Here is a 26,925-nt window from a genome sequence, read left to right as displayed (position 1 = left end):
TGTCAGCATCGCAGCGCCAATAGACCGCTTGAAGGTGCCTCTGCAGATGCCCTACCTGAGCCGAGGGTCGACGACGGCGAGGGAGTCGCTGCCCATGCGACACGTGCCCGCCGGATGCGCCGCAGTGGCCGCGAAGGAAAGCGCCAGGCAGCGCCAGTACTCGTCACTGAACTGCACGTGCTGCTCGCAGCCCGGGAATGGGACCGTCCAGAACTTGCCGCCGTGCGCACGGAATGCCTCGGAGTCGGCGATCTGCTTGCACACTTTAAGCCCTGCATCGGAGGGAAGTGGCCACGTTTCGGGATGCAACTCTAGACGCACCGGTGCCAGAAGTAAAGCTTTCCGGCAGTGCATCACTGTCAAGTGTAAAGCTGGATGGAACGCGTGTTAGAAACCAAGAGTTAAGCATCCGTTCACCGAAAGCGAAACTTGTACGAGCGGGCAGATGGAAACTGTACAAATCAGGTTCTCCTCTATTACAGCGATGGCTATTCAATGTTCCACAGGCTGCGCCTCTGGCAGAAAAGTTCCACAAAGCGTACAATGAGCAACGTCATAGAAATGTGCAGTACAACTTTTCAATCGGGAAACCGCTTCATCTGATTATTTTTTCTGGAGCTAACAAGAGCCTATTCGTCAACATCTGCGCGAGTGAGGCCGTGAAAATAAGGAAAACTATCTGGAATGTTGGACTCCGGGTTTGATTTCGCAGGTTCTCTGCAAATTATCTGAATGCGAACCATGGTCTTTGAATTGACTCGGTGTTTGCTCTGGTAAGCGATCGGCCACGTTGAAAGCATGAGCTTCTCGGAGCTTACGCTCTTGGAATCTTTATGGCGAAAACCCGTGTAAACGCATGGCGTGAAACAAAGTTTACCCTAGCATAGTGTGCTCCATTTATACGATCTTGTATGGCCCCAGCCTGCGTGCAAGGAGAAACTGCAACAGTACCTCAACTTGAGCTAAATAATTGGTATAACTTATGGAGTGAAAACATCGCACTCAGAAAGGCCGGCATTGACAAAGAAAGGCACAGTATACAGTAAAACCTCTATGATACGTTTCTGTTACGTACGTTTTCCCGGTGCCAATGTTCGCAATCGATAACACAAAAAATGACCCAATAGAATCATGCTCATTTTCCTTGCCGGCTCATACGTTCCCGGAAAACACGACTTTTCGGCACCAACGTTCAGTACACCACCAAATTGCGATCGTGTGATACGTTTTCCAGCAACTAGATCCGATTCAAACAAGAGTATGCCCGAAAAGCGCGCGATCGAGCACAGCGTATACATTGCTGAGCGCCGCGGGAGCTTCACCGCAATACTCGGCCGTCCGTCTCCCGTGAAAGCGCCGGTGCGCACTGAATTTCTCATTTCAGTAACAGCGAAATTTCTCCGGGATCGTCGCATGCGGCACCCGCAGCCGCTAATCCCATTGCGATACGCACCTTCGCCTTGCAGCGTGTCGTGCTCTCGCAAGCGTAGCGCGGGCTTTTCACAGGCGATGACCGAAACGTGCCGCCGTTCCCTGCTACAGACTCCGGTCCTATACGTTTTCCGGCCGCTAGATTTATTGTGAACAAGTAAAGGCGCGCGTGATCAAGAACGGTATATAGCTGCTCGTCTCCCGTGGAAACGACGGCGCGCACAGTTTCTTATTCCTGTACCGGAAAATATCTGCCCGGGTCCCTCGCACGCCGCATTCACATCTAAAGCCGCAAGACCTATTCGCAACTTTCACCGGCTATAGGCTATCCAAAATGGCTGCCGATCCGGTGATCACCTGCACGGAGACATAGCCGCCTGTGTAGCTTTGGTCGCTGGTTGCCGCCACTTGCCCACTATCGAATCATTTTGCATGGTATTGCACTTCCCGTTCAGGAAGCAGCTCGCGCTTGAGTGCATAATGTCGCAAGCGCCGAGAGGGTGACGAATGCGGTGCCTCGTAGTCAATATATCCGTAGACATCAATGACACATTGAACCAGGCACGTGTTCACTTTCGATCGCCATCGAGCCCGACTGTGATCTAATTTAAATCCTAAATGGCTGCTTTCTGCAGCTTTCGCAAACGAGCAAGTCGCGATCGAGGGATTTGGTCGCAGTCGGGCTTGATCGCAATCCTAAGTGCCCGTATGACACCGATCAGACGGGGCACTTACGATTGACACTGATCGGTATAGAATGCCACGAAAGCTAGTGGTTCTCCTCAGGAGGAACAGTTAAGAGCCTGAATTATACGAACGAAGAATACAAGCATTCTTTATTTGCAGACATCCTGGCCACACGTGTGTGAAGGTCTGTTTAATGGGTGATCTAGTGAGGTTCATTCGGGGGTTTTAAATTCGAAAATAGAGTTTCCAATGCAGCTTTTCACCGCCCATTGATTTACTTTTGTCGCTTGTCTGAAGGAAAATCATGCCGGCTTACGACGTCTTTTACGGTGCGGTTTCAGCATTGCGGCTCTGAGCCCATTCTCTGGAACCAAGTACATGCTATTCTTCTGGTTCCCATTTTTGAAACGTGTAAGTTCCACGGTGATGTTCCGAAAGTATCGTTCGTTATTCACTTTCCGCACGCGCAAGAAGTCGTGAAAGACAACGTCGACGAAGCACAGCTCGCGCGTTTTTGCCAGGCATGTGTTCGTCCTGTCACCAGATCTGTCCTGCGGCGAGACCTCCACTCTACCCCACATGCTCTGGGAGTGCGGGTCGACATACCCCAAGTTCATCAAGGAGGAGTGGGACTCGCTTCTGCGTAGCCCCGCTCTGGAAAAGCAAATCCTGGCTGTCCGGCGTGCCCGCGACCGGGCCGGTGGGCTAGACCTGCCGGTCCCGACGTGGGACTAGCCGGGTGCGCGACGAGTTCGCGTCCTCGCCGGACCTACAATAAAGTTTATTCACTCACTCACTTACTCACTCCTGTCACCAGATGACTGCTTTCGGCGGTTCCCGTGTGGTGGCTCCCCGGTAACTGAATGTTGCGAATAGGAAAACAACAAATCGCGTCTCGGGCCGTCGGGACGCGTTGGCGACTCGCGCCGGAACGATCCGCCCGACGCTTCGCATTACGTAGACGTCAATAATATTTGAGCTTTTCGGATTTTTTCGCGCTAGCAATTATATGAACACTCCAGGCGTATTTCTGCCGTCTGTGTCGCCGTGGGGTTCCGTATGAGTGAAAGTCGGCGAACGCGGCTCTCGTGCGCGAGCGAGGAACACGGCCCGAACGCGTGCCCTCTCCTGTCACGCGAGACAAGGGGAGTGACTGAGACCCTCCTGAGAGTAAAAATCTTGGCCCTCTCTGCAGTGGGGGTAGCCATCTCCGTCCACTGGCTGCCTTCCCACGTGGGGATCGCTGGAAACGAGGAGGCGGATTTCCTTGCTAAGGCCGCCCACCACCCGACCGTTCCACTCACCAGAGCAGTCGCAGCATCGGACTTCTCCAGGCAGAGACTCAAACAGCCGCTCACAACCAACCGCGCCCCAAAACTCCTCCCTGAAAACAGCCTCTCGCGACGGGACCATTCCACACTCCTTCGTCTGCGCACAGGCTCCGTGTGGACGGCAGCTAGGCTCCATGCCAAGGGACGCATCGCCTCGCCGGACTGCAGAAGGTGCGGTGACGCCGAGACGCTCGAGCACCTACTCTTCACCTGTCCTGCATTAGCCCAGGAGCGCGCTCCAGTCACTGCCACCTACCAACGGTATAGACTCCCGGCTACCTCAAAGACACACCTGCTCTTCCCGGCCCGCTACCACCTCCCAGCACTGGCAAGCCTGCTTGAATATGTGTACTCAAACGGGCTCCTAGATCGCCAGTAGACTTCGGCCTCGCACGGCCTCTGCCCGAGCGCCGGCCATCGCCCCCGGATGATGCTGACGTCTGCTGCGTGAAACCTACTCTCCCTTTCTCCCTCTATCCTCTCATCTTTCTTTCCCCTCCCCCATCCTCATTACGCTGCGCCGTGCTCCCATATGGGCTGCAGAACTGAGCGTATTTTCCGTCTCCCAAATCACGCAGAAGAAGAAGAAGACAGGGGGTCAACCGAGGAGGGAGTGGCGTTATTCGGGGACGGCTGCATGAGTGCCTAGATGTCCTCTTCGCTTAACGCTCCGTACAGAGTGGAGACAACTGCGGCGTCTCCTATGGCGTTGCCCACGCGAATCATGAACGCCGTGGTAGGCGCCTTTGGCGGATACCGTAGGTAAGCGTTGTCGGCGCTCGTGTGTCTTGAATGCGATCTGCGACGTGGCCAAAGTGCGCTCCCGCGCGGGCCTCATCTTCAAAGCGATCTGCGATGTTTGCAGAGTGCGCGCAGTGCCGATAGCTTCGTATGCGCTTTCCTTTCGACGTCTCGTTCGCGTTGAAGCGAGAAATGCATGAAGGTTAATTCCCTTGCTGCTGCCGCGATTCCTCACTCCAGAACTTTGGCAGCGCGTTTCCGCACTCATCTAACTAGATGTGTCGATGTTTACTGGACGCGCGTGACACGGTGCTAGTTAATTTCATTTCATTTATTCAACCTTAAGGGCCCGAAGGCAATACATAAGGGGGGGCGTGTATCAAAGTCGAACAGCTTCATAAGAAAGTTACATAATAAAGTGCACATTAGTTGTAATGGGTACATAAAAAGAAAATTTCAAAAAAGAAGAAGACGGAACATATACACAGTACCAACAAGGCGATAAATAAATAGATGTGGTATTCATGTGGTTATGTTGGCATTATCAAAATCGTTTAGTTTTTCACGAATTGTTTTGTGGTCACTGCAGGAAACAACTTAACATGTGTTGGCGGGCTGGTTGGCTTGAATCCATGATAGAATGTGTAGGCGCGACTGAACAAGGACGTAGAAAGAATCAGACACACAAAGACAGCGCTGCCCCTGCGTGTCTGTTCCTTTCTACGTCCTCGTAGAATCACGCTTACGCATTCTATAATTGTTAATTTAGTTAGTAAGCGACTGTCTACAAGTTTACACGGCCGATAAAACTACTATCCTTGCTTCAGCTCTATACTATTTTGGTATCGCAATCGGTGCTTAGCCTTTCGGGACAAAGTGCTATTTCTTTTTGGTTGTCCGGATCGTACGTTTTTCCGGTAAACACGTTCCTTCGCCCGGTTCGTTCCAAAATGTATGAACGAGATTGTACTGTATACAGCGAAATAGGACAATGAATAAAGGAAAGTAGGAAAGAATGAACGCCACACGGCTCAGTTCAGTGGAAAAAAAGAATGTCGAACCTACGTAGAGTTTCAGCAGGCAATAAAGTTGTCGATCCTTTAGCTTAACGAGAAAAAGTGTCCATTTAATCCTTATTGTGTTATTGTAGTGACGTAAGGTATAACACGTTAGTAGTAATAGATCTCTCTTGTCCTTTGTAACGCTTTAGATAACGGTGCAAAATGGCATAGATAGTGCGGGTAAGTTGCATGGCTAGAATTATTATTTTTTTTTGGGGGGGGGGGGGTTTACGTGCCAAAACCACTTTCTGATTATGAGGCACGCCGTAGTGGAGGACTCCGGAAATTTTGACCACCTGGGGTTCTTTAACGTGCACCTAAATCTAAGCACACGGGTAGCTAGAATTACACACACACACACACACACACACACACACACACACACACACACACACACACACACACGCACACGCACACGCGCACAGACAGACAGACAGACAGACAGACAGACAGACAGACAGACAGACAGACAGACAGACAGACAGACAGACAGACAGACAGACAGACAGACAGACAGACAGACACGCACGCACGCACGCACACGCGCACAGACAGACAGACAGACACACACGCACACACATGCACACACACGCGCACAGACAGACAGACAGACAGACACAGACACGCGCGCACGCACACGCGCACACACGCGCACACACACGCACGCACGCACGCACACACACACACACATACACACACACACACACACACACACACATACCGGGTGTCCCAGCTAACTTGAACCAAGGGTTTAAAAATGAAATATTGGGGTCAGGAGAGTGAAACTACCTGCATATTGGTGACAGGCATTTGGCGCACGACAGGAAATTTTTTGTATCGCAATTACTTAACTAGTAATTAAGATAATTTTTTTAAAATTTTTAATATTGACTTTAGACACTAAGTGTGATTCGCAAAGTTGGAGAGCACTTTCAGAAACCCCCATTCCATTATTCGCCATAAAGAAAACCTTACGTGTACCTCTTTTTTCGAGCTCGAAAGAAAGCCCGCGAAATACAAAAAAAACCACGTGACGAGCGCATTTGCGCGCCGCGATAGTGCTGCTCTCAACCGTGCTTTCAGTGAACTTTCAGTGCTTTCAGTCTTTATCGCGACTGCAAAGCGCAGCGCACTCGCTGCAATTTACACCGTCACGCGCGAACTGGCTGACACGGCCGAAGAAACCACCACCAAGATATCGGCCTGCCTCTGAAACGGGGCCGCCGAATGAATACCGGAGCTGATTTCGTTCACTGAAAGCACGGTTGAGAGCAGCACGATCGCGGCGCGCGAATGCGCTCGTCACGTGGTATTTTTTTGTATTTCGCGGGCTTTCTTTCGAGCTCGAAAAAAGAGGTACACGTAAGGTTTTCTTTATGGCGAATAATGGAATGGGGGTTTCTGAAAGTGCTCTCCAACTTTGCGAATCACACTTAGTGTCTAAAGTCAATATTAAAAATTTTAAAAAAATTATCTTAATTACTAGTTAAGTAATTGCAATACAAAAAATTTCCTGTGGTGCGCCAAATGCCTGTCACCAATATGCAGGTAGTTTCACTCTCCTGACCCCAATATTTCATTTTTAAACCCTTGGTTCAAGTTAGCTGGGACACCCGGTATATTCACAGTGAAGTAGACGTGCGTATGAAGCGGTTTTTTGACGTATTGGCCGGGGTCCGGCCTTCATCAGAATGAAGGCCGGACCCCGGCCGAAACGTCAATAAACCGCTTCATACGCGTGTCTACTTCACTGTGAACACTTATCGGCCAGCTGGTTGATCAACTCAACGTCCTCCTCTTCTTTTCCCCACTCTGGACCGCAAGAATGTACACCGGTCTTCATTTTCTTCATGCGTAACATTCCTCTCGTCGCAGACGAAGTCCACTGGGCGAGTCAAACCATTTGTCTTGACGTGAAGAATTTCAAGCGAGCGACATGGGCCACTTGAGTCTTGACAGCTCTTCTACCACTCACCGTGAGGCTAGCTATGCTATAGGTGACTTCCGTAAGTCTGTCAATAATAACAAACGGTCCACAGTAGGTGGCCAAAAGCTTTTGGCATAACCCGCGTTTCCGTACTGGAGTCCACAGCCAGACTAGATCACCAGGGCGATAGCTCACCGGATCGTGGCGAATGTCGTGGCGTGCTTTTGATCCGTCCTCCGATGCCAAAGTGCGTAACCGAGCAATACGAGGAGCTTCTTCGGCAAGGTAGAGGGTCTCGGCGACAGTGGGATTTGCGTGATTACAGAAAGGGAAAACAGTGTCGATTGTGTACCGGGGTGGCCGTGCGTACAGCAGGAAGAAAGGGCTATAGCCGGTAGTTTCGTGCTTGGCGGTGTTGAACGCGTACGTGATAAAAGGCAGTACGTCATCCCAGTTCTTGTGGTCGGAGGAAACATACATAGCTAGCATGTTTACAATTGTTCGGTAGGTGCGCTCCGTAAGCCCATTCGTTTGTGGATTGTATGGTGTCGAGTGACGCACGTGCGATTCACACAAACGAAGCAGCTCCTCTACGACATCCGCTGTGAATTGTCGTCCACGGTCGCTGATGATCACGCGAGGTGGACCATGTCGCAGGATGACATACTGCCGCATGAATGTTGTAACGTCAGTGGCAGTTGCGGAGGGCACAGCCGCCGTCTCGAAGTAGCGTGTGAGGTAGTCGACGCAAATAACTATCCAACGATTTCTCTTGGGTGATTTTGGAAAAGGGCCCAGGAAGTCAATGCCCACTCGTTGGAAAGGCGTGCTTGGAGGCTGGATCGGCTGCAGGAGACCAGCTGGAGCAGTAGATGGCCGTTTGTGGCGCTGACACTGCATGCAGCTGGCCACATACGTCTCAACAGACTGTCGCATTCCAGGACAATAAAAGCGTTACTGAATCCGGTAGAGCATCCTCGCCGAACCTAAATGGCCAGACGTAGGGTCGTCGTGCATAGCACTCAGAATCGCTGTGCGAAGGCTCTCCGGTACTACTAGGAGAAAACGTGCGCCAGTGCTGGAAAAGTTCTTATACAGGAGTCCATCGCGTGCACAGAAATGGTTTGCTGTCGTCGAGGCGGTCGTAGCGGTGAAGAGCGGTGTTAATTTATCGCCTGTTCGCTGTTCGGCTTTGAAACAGTCGGAGTCTGGAAAACGCGGCGACACAGAAGCCACGAGGTGATCGAAATCGTCGGTGTCACAGTCCATAGTGTTAAGTGGCATACGCGAGAGGCAGTCCGCATCAGCGTGTCGTCGACCGCTCTTATAAGAGATGGTGATGCTGTATTCTTGCAGTCGGAGCGCCCAGCGCACAAGGCGGCCACAAGGGTCACGAAGATTCACAAGCGAACACAATGAGTGGTAGTCGGTGACCACTGTAAAGGGGCGTCCATACAGGTAAGAACGAAACCGCTGCACGGCAAATATTACCACGAGGCATTCTTGTTCCGTGACACTGTAATTCTGCTCGGGCCTACTTAATGAGCGACTTGCATATGCGATCACGTGTTCGCGGTCACCGTAGCGTTGAACTAGGACGGCACCAATACCTGTGCCACTGGCATCCGTATGGAGCTCCATCGGAGCTGAACGACTGAAGTGTTCAAGAACTGGTCGTGATGTCAGCAGAAACTTCAACTGCCGAAAAGAAGAGTCGCACTCCGGAGTCCACTCAAAGGGGGTGTCCTTTCGTAGCAGGCATATCAGCGGATACGCGACATCGGCGAATTTAGGAATAAAGCGGCGGAAATAGGAACAAGGCCCCAGAAAACTACGGAGCACCTTGACAGAGCGCGGCGCACTGAACGCTTCAACGGCTGCTGTTTTCTGGGGATCAGGGCGGATGCCATCCTTATCGACGAGGTGCCCAAGCACAAGGGTTTGGCGGTCTCCGAAGTGGCCTTTCTTGGAGTGTTAAAACTAGGCCAGTGTTTCTGATGCAGTTTAGGACAATATCCAGACAGACGCGAGTTGAGTTCGCTGAAGCTGTGGCCAAAGATGGCGATATCGTCGAGGTAGCACAGGCAGATGTTCCACTTCAAGCCGCGCAGAACACTGTCCATAAATCTCTCGAAAGTTGCTGGAGCGTTGCACAGTCCAAATGGCATCACATTGAATTCAAAGAGCCCGTCAGGGGTTGCAAAAGCAGTCTTCTCCTTGTCATCAGGATGCATCGGAATTTGCCAATAACCGGATCGTAAATCTACCGAGGAAAAGTAAGAGGCGGAATGAAGGCAGTCTATTGCGTCATCAATACGTGGGAGTGGGTACACGTCTTTTTTCGTTACAGCATTCAAGCGGTGATAGTCGACGCGAAAATCTCCAAGATCCATCTTTTTTTTCTAACAAGAATCACTGGAGCTGCCCACGGACTCGCTGACTCTTGTACGACTCCCTTTTTCATTGATAATCTGGCGCTCTGATGGTGAAACACGATAATGCTTTTGTCTAATCGGATTTGCTGAACCCGTGTCGATGGTATGGCGTGTTCGAGACGCGGGGACTGCAGGTATTTTGTCCTTCTGCGCAAAGTAGAATACCGAAACGTGCTTCGAAGGCACATCCACTAACTTTCGGTGTTCACTCATGCTGAGCGATTTATTTACCATCGACAAAAGGGCCGTTTCCGAACTGTGGCCATCAAGTTCTTCAGGCACATCTGTAAGTTCAGCCACTGATAAGGACGCGTGTTCCCTGGCGAAGGCTCATTTCATGCCGTTTGGTAGATCACGGGCTCCTTAGTACAGTTGACGGTCCATAAGCCAGTGCGTCCGCCTTCGATCGACACCACACAATGTGGCACCAACACATTCTCCTTCACAGTTAACGTGCATCGGTTCTACTGTAGCATCGAAGTTGTCGGAATCGGCGCCGCAATAGACGACGGGAACACAAACGGTAGATGATGCATGTACGACCGTATCACCACAAACACACAGTGTAGCTTCGCGATCTACAGGTTTCTGCAGGGGTCCTGACGGAATCCTACCATTTATGAATACCTTCCCTGTGCGACACCACACTCCCGCAAGAAGTCCATGCCGAGAATAACATCATGGGTCGACCGAGGAATAATTACAAACGCTGTCGTAATAACATGGCCTCTCAAAAACACGTCCGCACTACACACTCAAATAGGTCGCAGCGGCTCGCCACTCACTCCACAGAACTTTGATCTTCGTCCCATTTAAACAAAACCTTTCACCCTAACACGTGTTTAAAAGAGACACTCATGAACGAAATTATTGCACCTGTGCCTACCAGAGCTATCACAGGGACATCATCTACAAGAATGCGCACTTTGTTTTTCAGGATCAACACAGGAGGTATTTCTCTCAGCAGCGCGTCTCCAGGTGAGCGTAAGAGTGGCCAGCTGGTTGATCAACTCAACGTCCTCCTCTTCTTCTTTTCCCCACTCGGGACCGCAAGCACGTTCACTAGTCTTCATGTTCGTCATGCATGACAATATATATATATATATATATATATATATATATATATATATATATATATATATATATATATATATATATATATATGCGAGAGGGCACGGCATCTGGCCTGCGGACAGCATGGCTCACCCGCTGCTGCTGTTTGTGCAGGTTCTGCCGTGGATTTTGCATGCAACGCCCACCCCGGTATCAACGACCAACATCACCGTGATACAACCATTGATGCTTTGCGCGGGCCACGTTACAAGCAACAGCACATTCAAGGGATATCGACCACGAGGTGTGACGTCACCAGCAGCCGATCTACTTAAGGAACGACGCGACACCGACCAGATCAGAGGGCACGGCATCTGGCCTGCGGACAGCATGGCTCACCCGCTGCTGCTGTTTGTGCAGGTTCTGCCGTGGATTTTGCATGCAACGCCCACCCCGGTATCAACGACCAACATCACCGTGATACAACCATTGATGCTTTGCGCGGGCCACGTTACAAGCAACAGCACATTCAAGGGATATCGACCACGAGGTGTGACGTCACCAGCAGCCGATCTACTTAAGGAACGACGCGACACCGACCAGATCAGAGGGCACGGCATCTGGCCTGCGGACAGCATGGCTCACCCGCTGCTGCTGTTTGTGCAGGTTCTGCCGTGGATTTTGCATGCAACGCCCACCCCGGTATCAACGACCAACATCACCGTGATACAACCATTGATGCTTTGCGCGGGCCACGTTACAAGCAACAGCACATTCAAGGGATATCGACCACGAGGTGTGACGTCACCAGCAGCCGATCTACTTAAGGAACGACGCGACACCGACCAGATCAGAGGGCACGGCATCTGGCCTGCGGACAGCATGGCTCACCCGCTGCTGCTGTTTGTGCAGGTTGGTTCCTCATCCACAGACTGCTGTTACCATAGTGACAATAGATTTTTAGTTGTCCTGCCGTGCCCTGGTAGGCTTCATTGCATTGCTATTGACTGTTGGTCCGTGCTGATGCTGTTGATGTCGGGAGACATAGAAGAAAACCCCGGGCCTAGGACAGCTGAACTGTTACAGACGATTATTGATAATCAAGCCGCGTCTGACTGCCGGTTGACTAATATCAGCAAGGATATTGGTCAACTTAATGAAAAGACTGATAGACTGACTGATTCCTTGGCAGTGATACAAGAATTGAACAAAAGAATTGAATATCTTGAGGTAACAGTTCAGCAACAGGCCAGGAAACTGACTGAATATGAAAACTATAGTCGTCGTAACAATCTGCTGGTTTTTGGTGTTTCTGAAAAAATCGGCGATTCAGAGACGGAGTTAAAGGCAGCTGTCATAGATAAAATTTTTCACGATACGCTGGGAGTTGAAGTAAAAACCGTCGAAAAAATTCATCGTATAGGGAAAAAGAACAAAGAACGACCTAGACCAATTATTATGAAATTTTATGACAGCAGAGAAAAGCAACAAGTGCTAAAGAACTGCAATAAACTGAAAGGACAATCGGTTAGTGTAAGCAATGATTATGCAAAGGAAACGGTAGCGGTGCGAAGGAAGTTGTGGGAAAGTGCCTCTGCTGAAAGGGCGCAGGGCAAGAAAGTCTTTTTGATCGACGACAAGCTCAAAATAAATGACAAGTTATACACATGGGACAACGAGAAGAACGCACGCTCGCTCCTGAACTCCCGAGATAAGTTCAAGCAACGCACTAGAAAAGCAGGCAACTCGCATGATGGCTCTGACACCTCGGATAATTCCGGCGAATCAATGCCTGAACTCACCCCGTCATAGCTACGAATCTTATCTTTGAATGCTCGTAGCCTTTTTAACAAAGTAACCGAATTAGAATATGTATTACTGACAGAAAGTCCACACGTACTCGTCGTAAGCGAAACATGGCTAAACAACGGTGTGCCTAGTCACTGTATGGTACCCCCAAATTACCAGATGTTCAGATGGGACAGGGATACTCGTGGTGGGGGTGTTGCAATCATTGTCAAAAGATCTATAGATGCAGTAACGGTCGAGTGCACTTTGCCTGAAACAGTTTGGTGCAAAATTACTTATGCGAGTGTTACTTACCTTGTTGGTGCAGTGTATAGGCCGCCTGCCACTTCACCAGAGTTTTTGGATGACCTTAATATGTTCTTATGCACTCACTTGAACCGTACCACCAGACTAATAATGACCGGAGATTTTAATTTGCCAGGCATCAACTGGGACAGACTGATACCTGGGAACGTTGAAATTTCTAGTTCCGAAGCACTGCTGCAAATAATGTTTTCGCACAATCTTAAACAAATCGTGGAAGAAGACACGAGGGTAACACTCGAATCCCGGTCACTTTTGGACTTGGTGTTTCTCTCGGGCAGAGTGGGTGACTATACTGTGTCTGTTAAAGACGGGATATCTGACCATAAAATGGTTTCTGTGCACATTCCGATCAGAACAAACACTCGTGGCCAACCCTTTGTACCTGTGCAATTTAAGGCTTATAGGCAGGCAGACGACACATCCATTCAAGATTTTCTAGAAATGTCATATAGTGAATTCGAACTTGCCTGCGATTGTGAACCACTTGAAGATCTATGGCTACGTTTCAAGAATATCATAAAACATTGCGTTGACAGATTCATTCCAACTCGACAAAAGAAAATAAAACCCCGTAACCCTTGGATTAATCGACCTATTATACACATCAAGCGCAAGATAAAGAGGCTGCGCAGGAGAAAAGACAGCTCAGCTGAGGTATCGAAATTACGAAAGAGTTTAAAAACGGCTCTGATGGAATCAAAAGAGCAATTTTTTAATAAAAAACTATGTAGCTTCGTTAAAACGGCACCTCGGAAGTTTTGGCTTTACCTTAGTGGCAATAAAGAGGAAATAAATAGAATTCAAATTAGTAACAACATAGTAACAGAAAAAACAAAAATAGCAGATCATTTCAATAACTTTTTCCAGTCCGTTTTTTCTAAACCAAGCAATGACGACTTTGACGCGTACCCGCCTTCCTCCCTCTCATGTTCGATGGAAGACCTGGTCGTGACTCAGGCCGGCGTGTTTAATCAATTGTTACTTTTGGATTCTAAAAAGGCTAGCGGGCCGGATGGGATTCCAACCCAGTTTTTAAAGCGATACGCTGAGTGGATATCATTTTTCTTGACAATAATCTTTACAAAATCCCTACACACTAACTCGTTGCCACAAGATTGGCGGTGCGCAGTCGTAACACCTGTTTTTAAAAACGGCGACCGACTACTCGCAAATAATTATCGCCCAATTTCCCTGACAAGTATCAGCTGTAAACTATTAGAACATATCATAAGTAAACATATACTAACTTTCCTCGAGGATAACGCGTTCTTTTATCAGTATCAGCACGGATTCCGAAGAGGGCTATCTACCATAACACAGCTCATAGAAACGATACATGATTTTAGTTCAGCCATAGATGCCCAAGAACAAATAGATGTCATTTGCGTAGATTTTGCAAAAGCATTTGACAAGGTTCCACACAGTAAATTACTTTTCAAGTTATACAGAGCAGGAATTAGCGAAACCATTCTTAAGTGGATTAAAGCCTATTTGAACAATCGCAGGCAGGTTGTGCATGTGGATGATTGTTTTTCTTCTACACTAGAAGTACTTTCTGGCGTTCCTCAAGGATCGGTTTTAGCTCCATTACTGTTCCTAATTTATATTAATGATATTAACGAGGTTACCGAATCTCCCGTAGAATTGAAGCTTTTTGCAGACGACTGTTTAATTTATTCTCGAATAACACAAGCTACCGACCAAATTAGAATAAACCGTGTCCTTCATTCCTTGCATCTTTGGTGCGAAAAATGGGACGTGGAAATTAATTACACAAAATCAACTTTTACGCATATAACTAATAAGAAGACTGTGCAGCTATTTTCTTATAATATTGGAAAAAATAATCTAAAAAAAGTTGATACCTTCAAGTATTTAGGTGTTACAATTGCACATAATCTGCAGTGGCATAAACATATTAATAATGTGTGCTCGACAGCTTCCCAAAAACTTTACTTTCTGCGGAAGAAATTGGAACATGCAACAAAAGATGTCAAGCTGATAGCTTACAAAACATTCATCCGCCCATCCTTGGAGTACGCTTGTGTTGTCTGGAGCCCGCACCAAAAAGTCCTAAAAGATAAACTGGAACGAATTCAAAGAATGGCCGCTCGTTTTATTTCGTCAAGATACAGAAGAAGGGATTCAGTGACGGAAATGCTGAACTCATGTGGGCTCGAGTCACTTGAAAATCGAAGGAAAAAATCAAGACTAAAGCTTTTATTTCAAATAATTCAAGAGCACTTTAAGATTAAATCAAATAGATATATTCAGCCTCCGGGAAAACGGAGCGCGAGAACAAACCACACACGATCCATCAAGCCTTACGAGTCACGTGTTGATGCTTTTCGTTTTTCTTTTTTTCCTGATGTGATCGAAATTTGGAATGGTTTGCCTGTTGAAGTTGTCGAGCAATCGGACGTGCACAAGTTCGAACGTTCTATCGACATCTTTTGTCAGGAGCACCCAACTTGATGATTATGATATATGAATTTTGTATGTTGTGCAAAATTGTACATTGTTGTACATTGTATTCCCTCCCTGTAACGACCCTCAAGCGAGGGTCAACAGTATCAATAAATAAAAAAATAAATAAATATATGTGTGTGTGTGTGTGTGTGTGCGCGCGCGTGCGCGTGTGCGTGTGCGTGTGTGTGTGTGTGTGTGTGTGTGTGTGTGTGTGTGTGTGTGTGTGTGTGTGTGTGTGTGTGTGTGTGTGTGTGTGTGTGTGTGTGTGTGTGTGTGTGTGTGTGGAATATTCTCTCCGCGGAATGTGCGGAGCGAAAATCAAGGCCGAGAATGAGGTCGTGGGGGTAATGAGCAATTACGGTGAAGAGGACAGGAGTGTGGCGGCCGGCGATGCTGATGCGTGCCGTACACATGCCGATGATAGGCACAGTACTGCCATTCGCAACGCGTACGACGCGGGCCGACGCTGGGGTGAGGAGCTTTTTGAGTCGTCGTCGGAAGGCAGCATTCATTATTGAAAGATGTGCTCCTGTATCGATGAGTGCCGTGACAGGATAGCCGTCAACGTCTACGTCAAGAAGGTTTGGGTTCGTCGGTAACGTGAGCAGAGGATTTGAGGGCAGGGTCGATAATGCAGCTTCACCTCCAGAAGCTGCAGTGCCTAGTTTTGCGGCTGGATCCGGGAGGCGATAGGCGGCGAAGAGAAGCGACGGGGTTGGGGCGAACGAGACCGATGGCGTCGAGGTGAGGGAGAGCGGCTGTACCGAAGGTTCGGAGCAGGAGCATCAGCGGCAGTGGATTCATGGCGGCTGGTATAGGGAACGGAAGGTCCAAATGTGCGGGAATAAGCGGCGGTGTATATCGGAGGAGTTGGTGGCCATCGGTTGCGACAGTGACGAGCGACGTGGCCGATGCGACAGCAGTGAAAGCAGATCGGCCGGTCATCAGGGGTACGCCAATGAGACGGGTTGCGGCGATGCGCTATATATATATATATATATATATATATATATATATATATATATATATATATATATATATATATATATATATATATAGTATTACGATATGCTCAAGCGATGCTCAAGAAACGAGCCGCCGCGAGAACGACGACGAAGTTAGTCGGTGCGCTTGGCGCGAGCGAGTGTCAGCCTGGCTGCCTGGCTCCAGTCTAAATAGCCTGTAATTATAGTCCAGTCTAAATAGCCTGGCGGAAAGATTCCGAGTCTAGATGTGGCGGAAAAGGACTGCTGAGGACGAGGAGGGCCGCTAGAGAACTGGGAATCGCTGGGTTGAGACGTGGAGCACACAGAGTTCAGAGCCATGTTCTGAAATTCCTATCGGACGACGGCCTGGATCATCGCAATGGTGGTTGCTGGCGGATCGGGAGGCGTCGTGGAGAAAGCTGGTGAACAGGTGGCCTCGAGTTCACGGCGAACAATACTGGTGACGTCGTCACAGGTGGTGGTCTGACGTGGTCGACCCTCACATGTCGACGTAGCAGCAGTGTTGGGTAGCCGTGTGATGTGGTGTGTGATACGGCGGCTCTTAGCTTGCTCAAGGCGACGGCATTCTTTGATGATGGCGTCGATAGTCGAGACATTGCCGAAAACAAGCAAATTGAAAGCGTCGTCGGCGATGCCTTTTGGAATATGTGGCACTTTATCGGCTTCGGACATACCATCGCCAGCTTTGCGGCATGAAGCTAAGACGTCGAGGATGTAGGAAACGTACGGCTCCGTAGATGACTGTACACGAGACGCAAGAGCCTCCCTCGCGGCAGCCTTGCGCCCAATGGGGTTGCCGAAACGTTCCCGTAGCTTCTCTTTGAAATTGTCCCAACTGGTTATCTCGTCGTCATGCGTTTGGTGCCACACGCGTGGGGTGCCGCCGAGATAAAAGATGACATTGGCGAGCATAATCGTTGGGTCCCACCTGTTATTAGCACTGGCGTGTTCATAGAGTTTGATCCAGTCGTCAACATCCTGGTCCTCCAGGCCATAGAACACACCTGGGTCGCGATGTGGGGCGACCGTGACGATTGGAGCAGTGGTACATGCCGAAGCCGTTGCAGAGGTGGGCGCGTCACCGGGAGGCATGGTGACAAGCTCGGTGTGCCGACCACTTCCCTGGTGAGGACGGGGATCGCTGACCTCCACCAGAATGTTGCGTGTGGAAAGACAGACAGAAGAGGCTATTCACAGGCTATTTAGACTGGAGCCAGGCAGCCAGGCAGCCAGGCTGCCACTCGCTCGCGCCAAGCGCACCGACCAACTTCGTCGTCGTTCTCGCGGCGGCTCGTTTCTTGAGCATCGCTTGAGCATATCGTAATACTACATATATATATATATATATATATATATATATATATATATATATATATATATATATATATATATATATATATATATATATATATATATATATATATATATATATATATATATATATATATATAGCGCATCGTGGCAAACTATCGAAAATATTTCTTGGTTCTTGGCTCTAAACAATATGCTCGCGGAGTTTCAGCATGGCTTCCGAAAGGGTTATTTGACTGTAACGCATTTGGTATCAGTGATTCATTCGTTTGCTTTATCTCGATACAATAATGGCCAAATGGATGTAATATTCCTAGATTTCAGAACAGCCTTCGATAAGGTTCCGCACGATAAATTAATCTTCAAACTTAGAATTAATGGCATACCTGACATTTACATAAACTGTATTATTGCTCACTTGAGCAAACGCACTCAGTACGTTACAATTGGTGAACATAGCTCGGTCACTCTCCCAGTCACATCAGGGGTGCCCCAGGTAGTGTCTGGGGACCTTTACTGTTTTAATGTATATAAATGACATTGTTAAAACCATAACTCCTGGTGTGCAAATTAGGCTGCTTGCCGATGATTGTATTTTGTACAGTGACATAACTTTTCAGAATGATCAGACTGTCCTCGAAAAGAATTTAAATCATCATATTGAAGTGGTGCAATGAATGGAGTATGTTTATTAACGCTGATAAATCCGTATTTCTTCGTATTACTCGTAAAAAAAAACACCCAATTTTTCTTATGCGCTAGCTTCTTCAGCTCTGTGTGAGACTAACAATTACAAATACTTAGGTGTTACTTTGACTTCCAGATTGTCGTGGAACATACACATTAATGATATTTGTTCTTCTGCTTTCCGCAAACTCTGTTTCGTCAGATGCAAACTGAAAAATATCCCTCCTAATGTGAAATTACTGTGTTATTTTACATTTATTAGACCAAGGTTAGAGTACGCATGTATATCATGGGATCCTTACACTAAGTCAAATATCGCGCCTCTTGAAAATATACAAAAAAGGCAGTTAGGTTTATATTTCATGAATTCACAAGACTGGACTCTCCCTCTAAAATTATGACAGAAAATTCTATACCCACTCTTGAACCACGCCGAAAGCTGCTAAGGCTTGAATTCATTTTCCTTCTTCTCAACAATAGGCTTGAAATTAAACCATCGACTTACATAACGCCTGCAATAACACGGCACACAAGACAGCATCATCCGGACTCAATAACACCTTATTATGCTCAAAGTGACGCGTTTAAATTTTTCTTTTTTTCCCCAGAACATTATCAGACTGGAACGACAGTTTACAGACAAAGTGTGACGAAATATTGTATAAATTTGCATTTGCTTGTTCCTAATTTGTTCTCAGAAGTGCAGTGGTGGCGTAGAGGTAGAACACCCGCCTCACGCGCAAGAGGTCCATGGTTCGAATCCCGGTGTCTCGCAATTTTCCACCGGATTAAAAAAAAAAGAAAAATCCGCGTGTTGATAAAATTGCCTAAACAAGCCTGGAGTGTGGCCTAATCCCGATGACCAGAACCGGTAACGCACTTTCTCACCAGAGCAGCATTGGCCACCCTAGTGCAGTACTTGGCCACAACCTCCTATATGAACATAACAATCAAACCCCGGCCCTCAGTCCCCAGCAGCTGCGAAGCAACTGACCACGGCGGCGGTCAGACCTGCGACGCAGCAGAGGGTGCCAAGTGAGTCAGTAAGTCAACAAACTTTACTGAGGTCCTAAGGAACTACTAGGTCGTAGTTGCGGGCCGCTCCCACGTTGGGGCTGGAAGACCATGGTCCTCCGCCCGTTCGCGGGCCCTTTGGACAGCCCTTAGTTGGTCCTGGGGATCGCCGCTTTTAAGGGCCTCTTCCCAGTCCTCTTGTTTATTAAAAGATGCGTTTTGTAACGCAGAGCATTGCCAGAGCATGTGCGCTAACGAGCAATACGCTTCATTGCACTCGGGGCAGTGTGGGTCGATGTCCGGAGCAAAGCGGCTAAACCTTCCTCTCGAAGGGAAAGATCCCGTTTGTAAGATTCTCAATGTGGAAGATTGAGGTCTAGTTAGCTGTGGGTTTGGCAGCGGGAATCGCCTGCGCCAAAGCTGATAGTGTTTAACTATTTCAATAAAAGAGAGTAGAGGATCAGAGTGATGCTCTTAATCCCGACTGCTTAGCGTATCAGGACCATTGCGGAATGTTAGACCTCGCTCCTGGTCATGAACTAGCTCATTCGGGTTGGGTTTGCTGGGATGTACATTGGTTCCCATGTGCGCCGGGAACCATGCGATAGTGTGAACAGCATCAGGCGGTCTTTGCTTGATTATAGCCGCCGCCTCTTTCGAGATTATGCCAGATGGAAAGGCTCGTATGGCTGATGTCGAGTCAGTGTAGATGTAAGGCCGCGAGGGGTCATTCATAGCTAGCGCGATGGCAGCCTCTTCAGACGCCGCTACCGTGGTGTGTCTTAACGAAGCTGCATTGAGAATTTTCCCGTGAGGATCAGCTGCAGCAGCTACAAATGAATCTGTGCGCCCATACTGGGCAGCATCTACATAGGTAGGTAATTGCAGGCTTTTGTGCGGAAAGTCAATGAGAGAGGGGGCTCGTGCCTTGCGTCTAGCTGCATTGCGAGGGAAAGGGCTAACTTGAAAGGTTGCCCTAATGGTGTGAGAGAGCAAGATGGCATTCTCGTCGACCGCCAAGGGGGCTAGACCTGCGGACATTAATATGCCTGTGCCTGCCTTCGAAGACGAGAGGCGGACGGCTTGTGCAGTTCTTTGTGCCTCGATAACCTCCGTCAGGGTATTGTAAACCCCTAATTGCAGGAGCTTCTCCGTGCTGGTGCTAGTGGGAATTCCCAGTATGTGTGTAATGCTTTTTCTCATCAGCGCATCAATTTTGGCCTCCTCCGAGCGGGACCAGTTGAGCGCCGATGCTACGTAGTTTATGTGACTCATGAGGAACGCATGATACAGCCTAAGGACATTGCTCTCACTGAGGCCGCTCTGTAGTTCGAGACTCTTGTGATTAATCGGAGCATGTTTTCCGTTTTTGCCTTGACGCGGATAATAGTTTGATTGTTGCTCCCCTTTGCATATAGGATCAGACCTGCAATCCTGGCCACTTCGACTCTAGGGATCATCTGACCAGATTCAGCGTATAGGTTAATAGGAATTTGTTCGAGAGGGATAGAGTGCCTATTGCCCCTTCGATCCGGTCTATAAAGCAGTAGTTCTGACTTTGAGGGTGATAGACAGGGTCCCGTCCCTTTTAAGTACTCTTCCGTAGTATCCAAGGCCTCCTGAAGGGGATGCTCCACGGCCCCCTCGGACCCCCCTCCCGCTCCAAACGGTGATGTCGTCCGCATACAGCGCATGATTCGCACCCTCGACCCTAGCCAGTTTTCCCGAGAGGCCTTTCGTCACTATATTGAAAAGAAGGGGTGATATTACTGCACCCTGCGGAGTGCCCTTAGCCACTAACTTGAACTCGTCGGATCTTAGTTGACCGATTTTAATAGTGGCTTTACGGTCCCTTAAGAAAAAGCTGACGTAAGCGTGAAAGCGTTTCCCTAAGTTTAGGTGCGAGATGGATTCCAAAATGAATCTGTGTGTAATGGTATCAAAGGCTTTGGCGAGATCTAACGCTAAAATGCCTCTGACATCCCTGGTGTTAACGTCGATTATCTGCCTTTTGATGAGAAGCATGATATCTTGCGAGGATAGAGAGGGCGTGAAGCCTACCATGTTATGCGGCAACAGTTCTCGTTCCTCGATGTATTTCATTACTCTCTCATGGAAGACGTGCTCAGCCACCTTGCCCACGGAGGACGTGAGAGAGATTGATCTAAGATTCTCTGGTGTGAGTGTTTTACCTGATTTCGGGATGAGGACAACAGAGGCCGTTTTCCAGTCCTCTGGGACCCAGCCAGTTTCCCACGTGCGGTTAATCTGTTCCGTAAGCTTCTCAGTTGATTTCTCATCTAGGTTACGCAGGAGTCTGTTGGAAATGCCATCCGGCCCGGGGGCTGAGCGGCCGTTTAGCTGGTGTAGCACCTTTCTGACTTCCGCTTTAGTCACCGGAGCATCAAGCTCCTCCATGGTTTCGCCTGTATACTCTGGGTAGCCCTCGTTCCCCGTTGGGCCTACGGGGAGATACCTGTCTGCTAGGCTCTGAAGTTTGTCTACATCTGTTAGCCCCTTTCCTTTAAGATCATGAATTATTCTATCAATAGCTAGGCCCTGGTTGGTTTTGGATTGGGAGTCATCTAACAGTTGCTTAGGTTCCATTTGCCTCCCGTACGCATCTGTCCGTCAACTGCCGAGCAAACCTCGTTCCATTGCTGCTTGCTCAACTCTTGGCAATACGCTTCGATTTCACAATTTAACATCGCTGCTTTCTTACGCAGCCTCCGATTGAGCCTCTGCGTTTGCCAACTGGGAAGTTAGGAGTTTTTGGCCTCTACCAGGTGCGCCAAGAGCGCATCCATCCTGTTTACTTTTAAATCAGTTTCGACTGTTTTAGTAACAGCCTTGACGTCCTCTTTGATTCCCTTTAAGAGATCTTAGAAGGACGCGTACTCCTCCAAGTCCTCTCCCCGGCGTTTACGGAAGGCGTCCCAGTCTACTACGGTGAATACCCTACGGGGGGCTGTGGCAACTTCCAGCGAAATCTCCACAATAAAATGGTCACTTCCCAGGTTTTCTTGCTTATTGTGCCTACTAACAGAGGTGGCATTCTTAACGAAGGCCAGATCCGGCGTGGTGTCCCGCGAGACTGAATTACCGATGCGCGTGGGAAACTGTGGGTCCGTAACTAGCTATAATGAGCAGTTTGTAACCGCTTGAAGTAGATTTATTCCTTTAGGGGAGTGTCTCACATAACCCCATGTCTGATGCGCCGCGTTAAAGTCTCCAGCTACCACAAGTGGAGCATCCCTTGCTTTCGCCGCCGCCTTGGCTATAATCGACAAGAATGCCTGGTGATGGTCTCTCGGGGAACGGTAACTGTTTAAAATGAAAACGCTGTTTTTAAGCCAGCTGCTAGGAATGATTTCGATAAGCATTACCTCCGCCCTCGTATTGCGCAACTGCAATTTGTGCTCTTGAAAGGAACACTTCTTTGCAACTAGGACCGCCAGGCCGAGTTTGCCCTCTCCGGTTGCCGAGATAGCTCGGTAAGCTGGAAATGACTTAATTTCAGTTCTAGATTCCTGTAGTAAGATAACATGCGGTTTGTTCGACTGTGTCGCGGTAGATTGCTGCAGTGGGTGCCTCTGAAAACTGGCGCAGTTCCACTGCCTTATGATAAATTCTTTAGTGTGGCCCGCCATTGCTAAGGCTTGAGAGGGCCTCTAGGACGCTACCTGTCGCTTCTCTAGCTGCCGCTGGAACGACTTCCATACTCACTGGTTCAGCGCCCTTCGTTTGCACGTGTTCTAGAACTTGTACTCGAAACAGCAGCATTTGATTGCCCTTGATCAATTCATTAACGGATTTTTGCAAATGGTCTAGCGAGCGTTGCATCGCTGCCTCCGTCGTGGCAGTTTCCTTCGGCTGCCTCCTGCGAAGACGTGGCCCTACGTTTAGCGGTACGGGCCTGCGCTTCTCCATTTGCCGAAGAGGACTCTTGCCTTTGTTGTAAGTTTGCTTGCCGAAAGGCCTCGAAATCGGCCTTCATGTTTTGGATTTCTGCCTTGAGGTTAGCGTTTTCTTGCAAGGGCTGTGTTACTCGGGGGTCTTCCCTATGCTCTGGAAATGTCATCCGCGTTACCTTTTTTGGCGCCTTGTTAATCTTGGGCTTGACTCAGTCCGCCCATTAGGGTCCAAGTCCTTCCTGGATGCGCACCCGGGATTGGGAATGCCCCTTGGAGCGGGAAAGCCCTCTGGAGTGGGAACGGTCCCTGGTGCGAGACCGGGGGCGCCCTCTGGAGAGGCTGCGTTGACGATCCGCTGGCGTCAGCGAACGCGCACGTCTAGGCGCGCTTGTGAGACTGGCGTCACGTGAACGAACTTCATGGGCCGCCTGTGACATCTTGGCGCGCCTGCGCCGTCGTCGTCTTTGCCGTACTATGTAGGGCAGCTGGAATCGCTGGTTGCACTTGCGGTCCGCAGTCAGGTGAGGACCCCCGCAAATGGAACATTTTGGCGCGCACTGATGATCTTCGGCTGGCGAGGCTACACCGCATGCCCTGCATTTCTTGCTGCTTAGGTTAGGGCACATATCAGCTCGATGTCCCAAATCGCCACAGTTGTAACACACTTCCACTTGTCTTCTGTATAGCGTGCAGGGCAGCATGCTCGCGCCACACATGACGTAGTTTGGCACTCTCATACCTTCGAAGAGCACCACCACCGTCGTGTAGTCTTGATGCGTCTGACCTCGAGCGCTTTCGGGTTCCATTGGTTGACAATCATTGTCCGCAGCTGAGCATCGCTGAAGTCGGCGTCGACCCCGCGAACGACTCCCTTGCATGTGTTGTCCGAGGCGGCTAAATAAGCTGCCACATCGTACTTGCCTTCCCTTAGGTGTATCAGCTGAGCGGACGCGTAGGCACACGCGTTCGTCCTCTCTGTCGTAGAAACGACCAGAATGTTCTGAGCAGCGTTGGGGCATATAATGTCTTCACCAACTTCGTCTGGAGCTAAGGCCACCGTCATGGCCAAAGCTTGGGCTAATCGAATGGTACTGACTTTCTTAACGTCGATGCCTCCTCTTGGTCTGACGATGATGCGTATATGGTCCCGAGGCATTTTCGGGAGTCTTGAGGCATTCACGAGCTGCTTCATCGCGCTCTGTCGGGTGGCCGTGCGGCGGCCACCTCTCCCGCCATTGTGCGTCTCCGTGCTGGCCGTCGACTTCAGCGTCTCCGGTCAAGCCTTCTTTATTCTCCCCACTGCTGTGGTCCAGCCCGGGCAATTTGCTTCGGTGGGGTCGATCTCGACCCCTTCCACCATCTCAATTTCAGGCATTTCACCCCACAACGCCGAGTATGGCGGGGCTTAGCACGGACGCCGCGCCGACGCTAGGCTGCGTCCGGTAGGGTGAGCCGACGAACACCTTGGTCGGTAGTTCAAAGACTCAAATTGTCGAAGAGCTCACCCATCGACAAGAGTCCGGTATGGGCTGGTTCCTTGCTACATACTGTGTCGAATGATGCACAACTTTCCAGCAATAAAAAATCACCAAGATCATTTGAAAAAGCAGGAGCCGATGTTTGCGCGTCGATAAAGCCCCTTAAACTTCGTAAAGTACAGCCACGCCTTGAAGAATGCCGCCTCTTCCTCGCGCGCTCTGGCCGAGGCCGACGCCGCGTCACTATTGGCCTAATAGCATCACGTGGGCCCTCGCGCCATGCATCAGCGCCATTTTTGCTCTAGAAGCGTCTACGGAGTGGCGAGGAGCGCATGTTGGCGCCGTTGCTACGCTCGAGCATTGTAGGCGGCGCCACGGTCGAGGAGAGAGCGTGAAAGAGAGGAGAAATGAGGAGGAGTGAAGGCGGAGGAAGAGAGTGTCAACACTTTACGAAGTTTGAGGGGCGTTACGCGTCCGCACTATTCGGCACCCACTGGCGTCTCCCGTGCTAAGAATCCCTGGCTCCGCACAGGCCGCCATTGGAAGATGAGGCGAGTTTACCAGTGCTATTAGAAGAATTAGAGGGCAATAAACCGGATATAATAGGGCTCAGTGAAGTTAGGAGGCCAACAGAAGCATATACAGTGCTAAAAAGCGGGCACGTCCTGTGCTACCGGGGCTTAGCGGAGAGAAGAGAACTAGGAGTCGGATTCCTGATTAATAAGAATATAGCTGGTAACATACAGGAATTTTATAGCATTAACGAGAGGGTGGCAGGTCTTGTTGTCAAACTTAATAAGAGGTGCAAAATGAAGGTTGTACAGGTCTACGCCCCTACATCCAGTCATGATGACCAGGAATTCCAAAGCTTCTATGAAGACGTGGAATCGGTGGTGGGTAAAGTCAAAACAAAATACACTCTACTGATGGGCGACTTCAATGCCAAGGTAGGCAAGAAGCAGGCTGGAGACAAGGCAGTGGGGTATATGGCATAGGCACTAGGAATAGCAGGGGAGAGTTATTAGTAGAGTTTGCGGGACAGAATAATGTGCGGATAATGAATGCGTTCTTGCGCGAGCGGGATAGCCGAAAGTGGATGTGGAGGAGCCCGAACAGCGAGACGAGAAATGAAATAGCCTTCATACTCTGCGCTAATCCTGGCATCATACAACATGTGGACGTGCTCAGCAAGGTGCGCTGTAGTGACCATAGGATGGTAAGAACTCGAATTAGCCTAGACCTGAGGAGGGAACGGAAGAAACTGGTACATAAGAAGCCAATCAATGAGTTAGCGGCAAGAGGGAAAATAGAGGAATTCCAGATCAAGCTACATAAAAGGCATTCTTCTTTAACTCAGAAAGAGGACCTTAGTGTTGAAACAATGAACGACAATCGAGCAATAGAAGTCGGTAGTAACTCCGTTAGACAGGATACCAGTAAGCTATCGCAGGAGACGAAAGATCTGATCAAGAAACGCCAATGTATGAAAGCCTCTAACCCTACAGCTAGAATAGAACTGGCAGAACTTTCGAAGGTAATCAACAAGCGTAAGACAGGTGAGATAAGGAAGTATAATATGGATAGAATTGAACATGCCGTCAGGAACGGAGGAAGCCTATGAGCAGTGAAGAAGAAACTAGGAATTGGCAAGAATCAGATGTATGCGTTAAGAGACAAAGCCGGCAATATCATTAGTAATATGGATGAGATAGTACAAGTGGCTGAGGAGTTCTATAGAAATTTGTACAGTACCAGTGCCACCCACGACGATAATGGAAGACAACGTAGTCTAGAGGAATTCGAAATCCCACAGGTAACGCCGGAAGAAGTAAAGAAAGCCTTGGGAGATATGCAAAGGGGGAAGGCAGCTGGGGAGGATCAGGTAACAGCAGATTTGTTGAAGGATGGTGGGCAGATTGTTCTAGCGAAACTGGCCACCCTGTATACGCAATGCCTCATAACGTCGAGCGTACCGGAATCTTGAAAAAACTAACATAATCCTAATCCATAAGAAAGGGGACGCCAAAGACTTGAAAGATTATAGACCGATCAGCTTACTGTCCGTTGCCTACAAAGTATTTACTAAGGTAATTGCAAATAGAATCAGGAACACCTTAGACTTCCGTCAACCAAAGGGCCAGGCTGGATTCCGTAAAGGCTACTCAACAATAGACCATATTCACACTATCAATCAGGTGATAGAAAAATGTGCGGAATATAACCAACCTTTATATATAGCTTTCATTGATTACGAGAAAGCGTTT

General features: G+C 48.9%; 1 protein-coding gene and 1 long non-coding RNA gene across 2 annotated transcripts in view; one reads left to right on the top strand and one right to left on the bottom strand.

The window, feature by feature from the left end:
* Positions 1 to 26,925, bottom strand: part of LOC135921120 (4-pyridoxate dehydrogenase-like) — a 337,516-nt gene that overhangs the window by 119,594 nt on the left and 190,997 nt on the right. Inside the window, exon 10 of the mRNA XM_065455439.2 lies at positions 56 to 272. Within this exon, the coding sequence (XP_065311511.1) occupies positions 56 to 272 (217 nt within the window). The remainder of the gene's footprint in view (positions 1 to 55; positions 273 to 26,925) is intronic.
* LOC135921121 (uncharacterized) overlaps positions 4,069 to 26,925 on the top strand; it is a 43,737-nt gene continuing 20,880 nt past the window's right edge. Inside the window, exons 1-2 of the long non-coding RNA XR_010570460.2 lie at positions 4,069 to 4,211; positions 10,551 to 10,591. This is a non-coding gene — a long non-coding RNA (uncharacterized lncRNA). The remainder of the gene's footprint in view (positions 4,212 to 10,550; positions 10,592 to 26,925) is intronic.

This window comes from Dermacentor albipictus, chromosome 2, assembly GCF_038994185.2.
Source record: "Dermacentor albipictus isolate Rhodes 1998 colony chromosome 2, USDA_Dalb.pri_finalv2, whole genome shotgun sequence".
NCBI lineage: Eukaryota > Metazoa > Arthropoda > Arachnida > Ixodida > Ixodidae > Dermacentor > Dermacentor albipictus.
Note: the sequence above shows the minus strand (reverse complement) of the source record. Positions and strands in the feature narration are given on the sequence as shown.